We start from the raw sequence: 15,246 nt of genomic DNA, 5'->3' as shown, positions 1-15,246 counted from the left end.
GCGTAGCAAGGTGTGGCAAGGTCATACATGCAGGGGAAAAAAAAAAGCAATCCAAATACACACAGCCCAGCACTTACAAAAATGACTGACAAACTGCAAAGCTTCAAAACTAGAGACAAGTCCACGTGCTTTTTATAGTGTTAAAACAGGAAGTGCTTAGGGTAAGTGAATGAGTGGTTCGGAATTCGGGGAAGGGTGTCCTCTGCTGTTCTGGAAGAGAAATTTCCAGGCTGGATGTTACATTATGACACTATTAAATATTGAAAATTGAAAATATTCAATGCATCTTGACTCTAGATAGAGGATTTATTTATTCATTCATTTATTTTTTTTAAAGAACAGAATAACCCTGACATTTTTATTTCTAAATAAAAGCTGAATTTGATTGTATTTGTGTTTGATGGAGTCTGAAGGAGAAACAGTTTTGTTCGGTTGTATCTACACAAACATCAGCAGCTGAACTTAATCCATTTTATTGATCAGATTCAATTCTGCAGTAAAACTCAGTGTGAACTGTAAATGATCTTTATTAATATTTGATTTGTAATGATAAAATTCCACAATCATAATGTGTAAAAACAGACTGTAGGATTAAAATTAAAAACAAACCCCAGGTATTAAAATAAACTGTACAGCACTTTAAAAGGGAATACGTATTTCTAAAATTCACCAAAAGAGTAAAATATTTCTTTTTATTCTCACCATTTAATAGATGATTAAATCTGTGAGGTGAAAATTCATTCAGTGTTAAATACAGGAGAGATGATCAGTGGTGCTGAATTTTTACCTCCTTTATTTAAACAAGGATTGAAGAATGGATAGAGTTTCTCAGTGAAAGACTGAGCAGTGAAAGAGTAGATATGAGAGCTGGACTTCACATCATAAAAGGAGACCAGACCCTCCTCATAACCCACAAACACCCCCACCTTCTCCACCTTCTCTCTCAGTGTGAGGGGGACACGGGAACCAGCATTAGCCCAGTACTCATTCTCATCCCACAGAGCCACAGTCCAGAATCCATCCTGAGGAGTCAGCATAATCCTTTTCTTCCTGTTAATGCTCTCTCTGGCAACTCCTAATGTCCATTTAGTTTTCCCGCTGACCTGCACCTCATAATAAAATCTCCCTGAGGAGAAACTCTGCTTTCCCAGAACATTAACACCTGGATAAAACCTCTGTGGTGTATCAGGGAGATCCTGTCGTGTGTCTCCGTGTGTCACTTGTTTTCCATCAGCAGACAGGATGAGATATGGATTTGCTGTATCAGGATCCAGAGTCACATCCACTGAGAGAAACACACAGTGTGTGATATGAGTACGCAGGTAAAAAAGATTAAATCATCCAGTGGATCATATTCATTAGGATTTATAAGAGAATTTGTAGAAGATTAAATAATGAAACATTTTTAAATAATCTCTTGTAAAAAGAGAAAACTTGTACAGTTTATGGTAGGAGTCTGTCAAAGATGAGAAATATAAAATGTTTTCCTTCTGAAACTTTAGTGATTTATTTGTGTTTGTAATTTTTGTTCTTCAGGAAAAACAGAGAAAGAGTCACAGAACATGAGAGAAAAACATTTGAGGAAAAACTTGATCCTGATGGACAAAATCAGTTGAGCGAGTGTCTCTAGTGATAAATATCTGGTAAGTTTTAGCTTTTGGAAGAGAACACGAGACTCTAAAGTCCATGATGGAGACAAACTGCATTTTTCAATTCTTTTCTAACTGCATGATTATAAATCTCTTAGACTTCTTTGTCCAGCACAACAACAACATTCACCTCTGAGAGGCAAAGAGTTTTATACTCATCACTTTTCCACATACACGGTGGAACAAATCATTCTTTCAGAATAATACATTATTTCCACACGATGTTTTACTAACATTTATAATCTTTCATTTTTACAAGTGAAGCTGAATTCAATCAGATCATAAAGCTGAACAGTGAAGAGTAAAGAACGGCGATTTACTCAAAGGTTTACTCATAAGACACATTTCTTTATTAATCTGATTCAAATCCATGACTGTCTTCTCACTGTTCTGTTGCTATAGTGATGCAGGCGCGCGCTCCCGAGAGGGGGAAGCATTTAATGACAGGAGATGCAAAACGGTACAACACGCTCCAGGCTCGATTGCCTTTGCCTAGCCCTGAGTAACCCGGATGTTAAACTTTTTTCCATGTTGAATTTTGCAGCCTGAATTTGATTGGTTGAATTTGAGCTCTGAAATTAGCAACCTGAATACAGATTTCTGAATATCTGAAAACTGAATTATTCAATCTGGATTTGTGAACACTGAAAAAAATATATATTTGCATATAGATGCTTCATTTTTTTTAATCTGACTTTAAAAATATGAATCTCTGAAGACTGAAAAAAGCGATAACTTGAATTTCAAGGATATTAATTAAAAATAAATGAATAAATACAGATATGTAGTTTTTAACCTTATATATTTCAATATTATGAATGTAATGGTCTTTAATTTTCAGAGATTTAGAATTAAGAATTCAATGGCTTTTAAAATTCATATCTTTTTTCTTTTTTTTTTTTATTCGAATTTTTATGTCACTTTTGTACCCCCAAAACACGGGCACTCATAACTTCTCGCTTCATGAGAAAGTTTTGATAAGGAAACAGAAAGGGAGACGTTTTCAAACTCACTCCAAAATAAAAGTAGCTAGTGTAATGTTTACTTCCGGTTTGCTCTTAGCAACATCTCCTCTGCACCCGATCTTTTATCAGCACCTTAAAAAAATGATTTCTCCTCTATGTTTATGTCGATCATACTATTTATCATTTTGCTTTGTAGTGTTTTTTAACATCAAATCATCAGATTTAATCAGCAGAATGCCGGTGAATTTACTTACAGTCTGTGCTTACTGTAACTCTTTACTTACAGTCTGTACTTACTGTAGCTCTTTACTTTACTTACAGTCTGTGCTTACTGTAACTCTTTACTTTACTTACAGTCTGTACTTACTGTAACTCTTTACTTACAGTCTGTACTTACTGTAACTCTTTACTTTACTTACAGTCTGTACTTACTGTAACTCTTTACTTACAGTCTGTACTTACTGTAGCTCTTTACTTTACTTATAGTCTGTACTTACTGTAGCTCTTTACTTTACTTACAGTCTGTACTTACTGTAGCTTTTTACTTTACTTACAGTCTGTACTTACTGTAACTCTTTACTTTACTTACAGTCTGTACTTACTGTAACTCTTTACTTACAGTCTGTACTTACTGTAGCTCTTTACTTTACTTATAGTCTGTACTTACTGTAGCTCTTTACTTTACTTACAGTCTGTACTTACTGTAGCTTTTTACTTTACTTACAGTCTGTACTTACTGTAGCTCTTTACTTACAGGCTGTATTTACTGTAAATCTTTATTTTACTTACAGTCTGTACTTACTGTAGATCCTTACTTTACTTACAGTCTGTACTTACTGTAGCTTTTTACTTTACTTACAGTCTGTACTTACTGTAACGTTACCTACAGTTTACTCAGAATTACTCGTTCCTGTGTTTTGTGAGAAAAAAAATGATAAATATGAATTCAGTGAAATGTTTGATTATCTCAGCAGATGTGGATTGTTTCACCTGAGGTTAGACATTCTCTCTCTCTCTCTCTTTCTGTCTCTGTCTCTCTCACTCACACACACAGAATATAGTAAATACAGTAGACACTGTAAGTTAACTGTACTGAAGATAAAAAGGTCAAATTGTTCTTACCTGCAAACAGCTTCTTCTTTATAAATTCTGTGAAACATGATGCAACATTTTATATTAATTTAACCAAATACAATTAGATTCAACAAAAATAACAATTTTTGAATAATATTTACACCACAGATCAAAAGAACAAACCAAATGAGAAATAAGTCACTATTGCTATTGGTAGATTTTCCCTAAAAATAAAGAAATGTAACTGTAACGCGGCAGGTGCCTTCTCAGGCAGATCTGCGGCCACCTGCATGGGCTTTTATAACGCGGCGATCTCAGGAAGGTAATCAGCTTAAACGTGCAGCACCTGGCCGCGCCTCTTTATAAGCCCTCTGGGGGCCTCAACCCGCGTGCGGACATACAACCCCTGGCAAAAATTATGGAATCACCACACTTAGAGGATGTTCACCCAGCTTTTTTACTTTATAGCAAACAAACAAATCACAGATATGACACAAAAAAGGTTTTGTTCAATAGCTTAACATTCTGGTTTGTGAAATATACATAAAAAAATTCAAGGTCATTTTTTTTTATTAATGGCATGTCTTTTTCCAAATCAAGTAAAGGAAAAAAGTATGGAATCACTTGATGTTGAGGAAAAAATTATGGAATCAATTTTTAATTTCCATTTCTAAAACAAATACTGGGACAAGTCTAAAAATGCTAATAAGTCAGCAGTTAAAAGGGAGTGCTTACACACTTTAATGGGCTGTTGGACTTGGCTAATTGAAAGGAAACATGGCTCCAATGAGAGTTGTCAGCTGAAACAATGGAAAGGATTATAAAACTCCTTCAACAAGGAATTTCAACATGGAGTGTGGCCAAAGAAGTTGGTTGCTCTCAGTCAGCTGTGTCTAAAATTTGTTGCAAGTATAAACTTAATGGGAAGGTTATGAAAGGTATATATACAGGCAGACTAAGGAAGATGTCAAAGCGTCAGGACAGAAAACTCAAAGCACTAAAATTCAGTGATGAATCATGAATCTGCATTGGCCAAGGAGATGATGCTGGAACTTTTGTCTGGTGCCGTTCTAACAAAACATATAAAGATGACTGCCTGAACCAATCAAATTTCCCAACTCATTTCTGATATTGGGTTGCATGTCAGGTAAAGGACAAGGGGAGATGGCAGTCATTACCTCAGCAGTCAGTGCACAGTTGTACAGTGAAATTTTGGACATTTTCTCATTCCATCCATAGAAAATAGGTTTGGTGATGATGAAATAATTTTTAGGATGACAATGCATCTTGCCACAGAGCAAACAGTTTTAAAGCTTTTTTTCAGGAAAGGCATATCAACTCAATGACATGGTCAGCAAACAGTCCGGATCTCAATCCAATTGAAAATTTATGGTGGAAAGTAAAAAAACTGGTCCATGTTAAGGCTCCACCCTGCAAAGCTGATCTTGCATTTGGTGCCTTTAAGTTCGGCCAGAAGGAGGGCCAGTTTTGAGTTGTGTTTTTTCGCCGCGCTGCGGCGCTTTGAGTTCAGCCGTTGGAGCTGAGTTTCCCGATCCATTTTCACAAGCACTGCAACACTCACAAATCCCATACAATAGAATTAGCTCAGTGGGTAATGTTACGGCATGGGGTTCACGACCTCTCCGGTTCGTGTCCCGCTTTAGGTGGCCGCATTTTAGGCGGAGTCTTTTGATCCGTCTCCGCACTTGGCTCCTTTCACACCATATATATTGTCCTCCCGGATAATTACATTCACTGTATATACATATCCTGGGACGAGGGTTTATTTTTTAAATTTGCCTCTGCACTCCACAGTTTTAAATCTGTACTCAAACAATTCACATGTTCTTACAGTGCACATCCTCAGATTTTAATAAAGTGTATTTTTATACATTTTAGTTTGACCATGTAGAAATTACAGCACTTTTTCTACATACACCCTCATTTCAAGGCACCATAATATTTGGGTCGCAGGACTTCACAGGTGTTAGTTATTATTCAGGTGTGTTTATTTGCTTCATTAATGCAGGTATAAGAGATTTCAGCATCTAGTCTTTATTCCAGGCTTTTGGACACCTTTAGAGTCTTCTTTTGCTGTTTGTCAGAATGAGGAGCAGAGTTGTGCCAGTGAAAATCAAGGATCATTATAAGGCTGAGAGACAAGAATAAAAATAGTAAGAGACAGTGGCCAAACCTTAGGCTTACCAAAATCAACTGTTTGGAACATTATTAAGAAGAAAGAGAGAGTGAATGAGCTTAGTAATGATATAGTGTCTGGTAGGCGAAGGAAAACCTCCACAGCTGCTGACAGAAGAATTCTCACCATAATGAAGGCAGGTGTGGATTTGTCAGTGAATACTACATGCAGAAGACTTCATGAACAGAAATACAGAGGCTACACTGCAAACCACTAGTTCTCCACAAAAACAGGATGGCCAGGATAGTTTACTAAAAAGTACTTAAAGGAGCCTGCAGAGTTCTGGAAAAAGCTCTTGTGGACAGATAAGTCCAAGATTAACAGATATCAGAGCAATGGCAAGAGCAGCCTGTGGAGGTGAAAACGGACTGGCCAGGATCCAAAGCATACCACCTCATCTGTAAAACATGGGCCTGTATGGCTGCCTCAGGTACTGGCTCACTCATCTTCACTGATAATGTAACTGCTGATGGCAGAAGCACAATGAATTCTGAGTGCTGTAATTTCTACATGGTAAAACTCAGGGGTATAAAAATATCCATTATCAAAATCTGAGTATGTGCACATTAACCACGTGTAAATTGTTTGAGTCCAAATTTAAAATTGTGGAGTACACAGGCAAATAAAAAATATATGCTTTGTCACAAACATTATGTATCTAATTTATCTACTCTTCTTCACAAATTTTTCACAAATTTGAAAAACAAAGTCCTAAAATTTTCACAAACTCAGATGTAATTACCATCTTCCACTCTCTGTCTCTGCAGCTCTAAAAAGAGAACAAAGTGATATGGACGTACCTGTAGGATATTGTTATTATTACACTGTTATTATTTTCCATTGTGTGTTGTGTGTGTTGAATAACACATTTATATTTCTTTCTTTATAGTTCTACTTCTCTACTATATATTTTTAAAGACAGTAGAAATGTGGTGTTTAACACATGCATGAGTTCATGTGTATAATATTATATACACTACATGGACAAAAGTATGTGGACACCTGACTGTCACACCTATATGAGATTGTTGGACATCCCATTCCAAAACCATGGACATTAATATGCAGTTGGCATTGTGCATAGTGACCTTAGGCTTGTGTGCAGCTGCTTGGCCATGGAAACCCATATCATGAAGCTCCTGATGCACAGTTCTTGTGCTGATGTTGCTTCCAGAGACATTTTGGATCTCTAAAGTGAGTGATGCAAAAAAGGATAGGCGATTTTTATGCACTATGTGCTTCAGCCCTCAGCAGCCCTGCTCTGTTTGTGTGGTCTATCACTTCATGTCTGAGCTGTTGATGCTCATAGACACTTCCCTTACCCTATGTTCACACTAGCACGCAACAAATCATACATGTCACTTGTAGTTTGTCTCTTGTGGGTGTGGAGTGAGCGCTACTGCTGTCACGTGTGGATGTGTACTGTCCTTTCAGCTCGGATGAGATGCAAATGTACATGGCCAAAATGTAGGCTACAGCACACAATTTGATTTATTTGTCTTTAAAATTGTAACATTTTATTAAAGTGAAAAAAGTGTCAAAAATCGTGTTTGATGTACATTACATAACATGCGTATTCGTATTAGCTATTAGCAGCACAAGCTAATTTTTTTAGCTGTTAGCAGCACTAGATAACTGTACTAGCTATTTTTCTTTGTAATGTATTTCTTTGTAATGTATTTCTTTGTAATGTATTCTTTGTAATGTTGCACTTTGATAAGGGCAACAAGGAAAAGGCTGCCTACACAGAACCCTCTGATGACCACCAGACCCTCACACTTTCCTCCGGCGATGTCACACCCTCACCCTCACACTCTCCTCCGCTGAAGTCCATAATGCACTGAGCAGAATCAACGCACGCAAGGCTGCTGGCCCTGATGGCATACCTGGACGTGTGCTCAGAGCATGCGCTGAGCAGCTGGCAGGCGTCTTTACAGACATCTTCAACCTGTCCCTTGCCCAGACAGTAGTACCAGCGTGCTTCAAGACCACCTCCATTGTGCCACTGCCGAAACACTCCTCTCCAGCGTGCCTAAATGACTATCACCCTGTAGCACTCACACCCATTGTGATGAAGTGTTTTGAGTGACTGGTCCTGGCACACCTCAAGACTTGCCTGCCCCCCACAGTGGACCCTCACCAATTTGCCTATCGAAGCAATAGAAGCACAGAGGATGCTGTGTCCACAGCACTGCACTGTGTGCTCTCCCACCTGGAGAACAAGAACACATATGCAAGGATGCTGTTTGTTGATTTCAGCTCAGCATTCAATACAGTCATTCCCTCCAAGCTAATCACCTCTGCACCTGGATCATGGACTTCCTGACCAACAGACCTCAGAATGTTAGGTCAGGCCACAACTGCTCCACCACCATCACAGTCAACACTGGCGCACCCCAGGGCTGTGTGCTGAGCCCGTTCCTCTACTCCCTGTTCACTCATGACTGCAAGCCTGTGTATGGATCTAACTCCATCATAAAGTTTGCAGATGACACCACGGTGATTGGGCTCATCAGTGACAACGATGAGTCTGACTACAGGGCAGAGGTGGAGCACTTAGCTGCATGGTGTGCTGACAATAACCTGCTCCTCAACACTAGCAAAACCAAGGAGCTCATTGTGGACTTCAGGAAGGAGAAGAGCGTGCCACATGATCCCATCCACATCAATGGCATGGCTGTTGAACGTGTCTCCAGCTTCAAGTTCCTAGGGACCCACATCTCAGAGAACCTGTCCTGGTCAACCAACACCTCCAGCCTGATCAAGAAGGCACATCAGCGCCTCTTCTTCCTGAGGACACTAAAGAAAAACCGCCTCTCCGCTGACATCCTGAGCAACTTTTACCGCTGTGCGATTGAGAACATCCTTACCAACTGTATCACAGTCTGGTATGGGAATTGCTCTGTCGCAGACCGGAAGGCACTGCAGAGGGTGGTGAAAACCGCCCAACGCATCACAAAGACTCCACTACCTGCTATTGAGGTGGTCCAGAAGAAACGCTGTCTACGCCGATGTCTACGCTCTTAAGGACTTCTCCCATCCTGCCCACAGTCTTTTCCAGCTCCTCCCCTCCAGGAGGTGTTACAGGAGCCTCAAGACCAAAACCAGCAGGTTTAGGAACAGCTTTTTCCCTACAGCTGTCTCCCTACTGAACTCTGTCCCCCACTGAACTTCACTACCCCCTCCCCCCTGTATATAACTATATCTAACTGTATATACATATCTGTATATATTGTTCATACCTCATCTCTGTACTTGTACATATTGTTCTTACCAAATCTTTCAACTGCCCATCTGTATATTAGTATAGCACATCTGTAGATTAGTATAGCACATATGTATATTAGTTCATACTACATCTGCATATTAGTATTAGTATAGCACATCTTTATATTGTACATATTACATCTGTATATTCTTGCACTATCTTAATTTAATTCCACTTATCTCTCACTGCCCTTGTCATACATAACTGCTCTTAACTGTACCTTCTGTTTATTTACTACTGTTTATACATACTGTTTATACTGTACATTCCGTTTATTTACTACTGTTTATACACACTGTTTATACTGTACATACTGCACTTGCTGCTTTTTGCACTTCTGATTAGATGCTAAACTGCATTTCGTTACTCTGTATTTATACATGTGTAATGACAATAAAGTTGAATCTATGTCTATGTTGAATCTAAAGTCATATATGACAGGATAAAATGAAACCACAGTTTGTTTATTTTCTTCCTTTTTTTAGTTAGCAATACAAAAGAACTAATTGTAGGTAGGAACTAAACTTGTGAGGGGGAATGAAAAAATATTGTACCACACACACCATATGATTCGTCCGAGGAATGATTTGAGCCAGTCGTTTGGATTTACCATCTCATACCTAATTTGCTTAAAGGAAATTAGAAAATCTCAACTGGCATGTCGCTTGTTGCGCCATCACTGAAATTGCAGCTCAGCATCATGTGTGTACATAGAACATGAACGGCTACCTCTCGCTTTTCACTCGCTAATGTGAACATATCATTACAGCTGACTGAGGCAGATCTAGCAGGGCAGAAATTTCACAAACTGACTTATGGCAAAGATGACACATCCATCTATGACATAGCCACGTTTAGAGTCACTGAGCTCTTTTGTACGACCCGGTGTTTCTACTGCCAGTGTTTGTCTATGGAGACTGTACAGCTATGTGCTTGATTTTAATCACCTGTTAGTAAGTGTGGCCGAAACACCTGAACTCAGTAATTAGGAGGGGTGTCCACATACTTTTGGCCATGTAGTTTTAAGAGAGAGAGAGAGAGAGACAGATAGATAGGGTGGCAATACTTGTAGAGTTGATTAGATAGATAAACTACCAATACTTGAGTTGATTACATAGATAGATAGAGTGTTACTAGTAAATAGATAGATGGAGAGAATGGTTGAAAAATAAATGGAGAGGCAGACTGATACATGTAGATAGATGGAGAGAGTTTTAGTGTTTGAAAGACAGAAGGAGTGGGAGAGTGATAAAGGTAGACTGAGAGAAAGAAATATGGAGAGAGAGAGTGTGTGTGTGCTACCAGTAGACTGATAGAGAGACGGATGGAGAGTGTGTTTGGCATTGATAGGTAGATAGATGAAGTGAAAGTCTCTGTTACAGGTACACTGACGGAGTGAGACGGAGAGAAGAGGGGCTTCAGGCCATGTGCACATAGCTGTGTGTGAGTTTTGACAGTTGGAGTTTGAAATCTTGAAAATTCTGAGCCAGGCTCTGAACATTCCATCAGTGTAAGTGTATGGGAGTTTTGGGGATGTTTGATCTTCCGCTACGGGAAAACCATAAGTCCAATCATTAAAAAAAAAAAGTCAGTCTGAACAGCCTGAAGGACACTGCTAAGTTTTGTGGGAGTAGCTTGAAAGCTCAAGGAGTTATAACAGTCAGAAATTTTTAATGGAAGTCAATGGAAATTTTGGCCAGTTTGAGCTTCCGTAACAGGAAAACTGTAATTCTGATCAGTTAGAAAAGTCATAGCAGTCATAGCACACTAAGTCAGAACAGGCTGAAGGTCTGGGGTGAGTTTGGTGTATGTAGCTTGAAAACTCTGGGAGGAGTAGTGTTTTAAAATTTTGTGTCTCAGAATAATAATAGTAATAATAATAATAATAATAATAATAATAATAATAATAATAATAATAATTAAAGCTCAATCAGCATTTCTGGGGGCCAAACACCCAGGCTCGGTGAACGGCACATTCACAGATGTGCAACAATTGTTGCATAAGCAATCACAGGAAAGCAGAGTCATAACTATAGACAAATGGATTCAAGAATTATTTGTAATTTCACACATATGCCAGTCCCTTATGGGATAACGGTTTTGAATATCAGAGTTCCTTTGACAATTTTTGTTCAGACAGGTCTCAAGATGATGTGAGCCAAATTTGGTGAAGATTGGACGAAATTTGTAGGAGGAGTAGCAAAACTGGCAGTTAAATGTAAGCATTTTTAGCACGTTATTGTTACTTTTGACCAGTAGGTGGTGCTGGCACGAAATATGTTGCATTGCCTTCCTGGCATGGTCCTGAAGATGCCTACCAAGTGTTGTGTTGCAAAAACTTTGCTGAGATACAGCCTCAGTTCCTGTTTGGTGGCTTTGCTGTCAGATTTTACGGACATTACGGACAAATCTTTTGAAGTATTCAAACTTCTTTAAATTTTTGTGAGGCTTACTCTGCCGATGACATTTGTCAAATTTGGTGATGATTGGACAAAATTTGTAGGAGGAGTAGCGAAAAAACAGTTTTTGACAAAAGCCAAGATGGCGAAAAATCACATTATGTGATTATGTGATGAGAACTCTTCTCGACCCCTGGAATCCAGGGATGCCTGCCTTTTAAATTTGAACACATGGTTCAAAAGTTATGACCATAAATGTACTTCCAAAATAGGCCCAAATTTGATGCAATGGTGGTGCTAGAGCTTTGGCAGCACTTGGCCCAAATGTGCTCAAATTGTTCCTTAGATCAACAACACCCCCCTTTTTACCAGATGGTCCTCTAGCCTGCCATAGACACCCTAGCCAGAAGAAGAAGAAAAGGTAGAATAACAATAGAGTGCCTATGCACCTTCGGTGCTTGGCCCCCTAATTATAATGAGTATGTGAGATCGCAAAGATGCCTCTCAAGCACCACTAACTAGAATTTACATTTTCTGAGCAAAATATGAGTGGTGTTTGCACGTGCAAAATTTGACACCAGCATGCAGCTGCACATGCCGGTCATTAGGGGGAGCTACATATGTGTATGCATAACTAATTTGACATATCTGTATCTGTAATGATTGTATTTAACTCAAGTTTTTAATATAACAGGCTTTTTGGCAGACTGAATATCCATAATGCTATTCATCTCACTGAGCTGATTGATTTGATGTATGACATGGATGCAGTAATTTGGTGATTAGACTCAGTGTATGGCCTGTTGGATCATACTACTGATTTCTCAATGAGTGGGAGTTAGGTGGGGTCCAAAATTTCCCATTAACGTCTATGGGGCCGGAATAATGCCGTTTTCTGGACATTTCTGACAAGAATTCCGAAATGCGATGTGCGTTAGGGTTTGCGGGGACTCGAACCCGGGTCGCCGGTGTAGTAATCCAGCAAACCCCCACTAGGCGACCAGGGGAATGACTCAAGTGCAGAGGAGTGAGGCGAGAGTAGAGTAAAGGAAACAGTTTATTGATTAAGATCCAAGGCAAAAAATAACAAAAGTATAATCCAAACGCTCAGAAGATACAAGGGAAAAAAATAAAAAAAAAAATCCAAAAGTGCACAGTCCAAGAAACCAAAAATCAGAAAAGAAGAGGCAAAAATCCAAACGCTCAGAAGATCCAACAACAGCAAACTCAAAGTCCAAAAAGTTCACAAGAAAGCAAAGTACCAAAAACAACACAAAGACATATGTAAGGAACACGGAACAGCGGTTACTAGTCTTAAACATCACAGCACAAAGACTCCATGACAAGAGGCCAAACTGAGGGGGTATAAATACACAAACAAATCAAGGGGGCAAACTGAAAACAGGTGTAAGTAATGACTAGGCGGGGCACAAGGCACATGGAAAAACAAAAGCACATGGCTGTCAAAACAAAAACACAAAACACAGAAGCAATAGCGGCCTCTAGAGGCCAAGATAGTCCAAGTCCTAACAGATGTGTATATGCTAGGTCTACTTCCCAAGATGTACGAGAAGATATGCGATACAAACATGTCAGCCGAACAATGTCTGAGCTGTGACACCCGTGTTTTATTCCCCATTCATTCTCTATGGACCAAAAACGTGTTTTTTTTTTTTGTCCGTGGTTCGAACATCGTAAGTCTGATCTCCTCAATAAGCCGATCGATATGAGCCCTTATTCATGTCTGTAGCACAAATGGTGTGGGACACGCCAAAGTTTTTTCCGGAATAATAATAATAATAATAATAATAGTGAGATAACTATAGTGATGTTTTGCTACGCAAGCACCACTAATAATAAAAAGCCTATAAAGCAGAACAGTCTGTTGGTTTTGTCAAGCCAAAATAATTACCCCGTTTGCTATTTCACTTCCTCAGTGTCGTGTACGGAGAATGCCAAAATTCAAATGGAATTACAATTCCCTTGAACCTTGCAGAACCTTGAACCCTTCGCATTTCCGATGCCTTGCACAGAAACCTGTCAGTGTTGGGGGTGGGAGCATACTATGGGGCATGTTTTATTCAGAAGTGACATCAGTCACAGTCGACAGCCAAGAAGGAAAAGTTGCTGAACAAACGATTGTACTGATGCTATTTGACTGTTCTGTGTGTGACGGCAAGCCTCCAGTCCGCGCACCAGGCACTACACACTCCTCACATGACTGCTGACAGGGTGCTAACCGGACAGCGCCATTTCAGCACCACTGTTTTGGAACCGGGACATGGCAGAGGGGCAGGACGGAGGAATAGAACACTCTGTTGCAGGGACCAACAACAGCAAAAACAGCATAGTTCACTTCCTGTGCCGCGCCGATATTTCTCTTCCCCAGCACTCACATGAGCACCCCGATCTCTCAATGCTGCCATCTGCCTGCCCAAGCCACTACGCCTGGCCCACGGGACCCACTGAGAGCCACCACCCAGCAGCACTGCACACACCACCTACACCACCACTCTATCACTTCCCCCTGACCCTTAACAAAATAAATTCACCTTTGTTTGCACCAAACTTTGGGATGACCTCCATCTTCGGGTAAAGACGAAATATTTAATACCTGACTGGGGATACAAAAATATTAAATACGGTATTAATAATGCAAACTATAGAATTGAATTTTATGGTAAATAACATTCTGATCTTAGCTAAATACTATATACATAATGGTAGGTTCTTCAAAACTGCTCTCAGATTTCTTTCTCTCCAAAAATGAGTTGATGTTTCACAAATGTAATAAGAATGCCCTACTTTTAGTTGAATCATTTAAAGTTTACTTTTAATGTTAACTCTTTGTATGTGTTTCCTTTTCTTCTTTATTCTGTCATTTCATGCCTTTGCTGCTGCTCAGCTATTTGATTATTGAAGTATTATTACTATAAGGCCTGTTTTTGTATTGCATTTAAATAAAACAAAAAAAAAACCTGATTGTGCCGATGCTTTTTCTTGGTCGTCGACTGCAAGGCGCTGTAAAATGCGGTTGCCTGTGACTGATGTCACTTCCATATTAACACGAGCCATAGTATACTCCCACCCTGACTGACACACACTGATTGACAGGTTTCTGTGCCAGGCATCAGAATTGCAAAAACAAAGGGAATTGCGATTCCTTTTGAATTTTGCAGGCTCCATACGAGACTCTGAGGAATTGAAATAGCAAACGGGGTAATTGCTATTTCGACACGACAGGGTCATAACTCATAAGACATGGGAAATCCATTGGTAGAGGGGCTTTGCTTTTCCATTTCAAATGTGGCAGATACTGCACGTTCATCTAAACGAAAATGCAAACGGTATAGGCAATTTGCATTTTCATTTGAATTATGTCACAATTTATGCATCCACAAATAGAAAAACACAACTGCAAATACAATTTGCAGTTAGTTTTGAAAATAGTTCAGAAATACTTCCATCTACCTTGCCCAGTGCTTTATTATCTTTTAATCTAGAAAATCTAGAATCTAGATTAAATCTAGAAAATTAGTAAACAAGTTATCTGCGTTCTTACAAGAAATTTATTACTTTTGGGGTCAAAGCAAATCAAGCTCCCAGTTACCTTTATGATTACATTTGATCAGGGTGATACTGTCTGTTAAGTTTCCTCCAACTAAATAATCAGTATGATTTTAAAAGCACAAAA

General features: G+C 39.2%; 1 protein-coding gene across 1 annotated transcript in view; it reads right to left on the bottom strand.

Moving 5' to 3' along the window:
* Positions 1–336: 336 nt before the first annotated feature.
* The window catches only part of LOC128318140 (butyrophilin subfamily 3 member A3-like), a 37,729-nt gene continuing 22,819 nt past the window's right edge, over positions 337–15,246 (bottom strand). The window contains exons 6-7 of the mRNA XM_053233502.1: positions 3,737–3,763; positions 337–1,285 (exon numbers count right to left, since the gene is read on the bottom strand). Coding sequence (XP_053089477.1) covers positions 738–1,285; positions 3,737–3,763 — 575 coding nt within the window. The 3' untranslated portion in view covers positions 337–737. The remainder of the gene's footprint in view (positions 1,286–3,736; positions 3,764–15,246) is intronic.

Source organism: Pangasianodon hypophthalmus, chromosome 4 (genome assembly GCF_027358585.1).
Source record: "Pangasianodon hypophthalmus isolate fPanHyp1 chromosome 4, fPanHyp1.pri, whole genome shotgun sequence".
NCBI lineage: Eukaryota > Metazoa > Chordata > Actinopteri > Siluriformes > Pangasiidae > Pangasianodon > Pangasianodon hypophthalmus.
The sequence above is the reverse complement of the archived record's forward strand: the minus strand, read 5'-3'. Positions and strand labels throughout refer to the sequence as shown.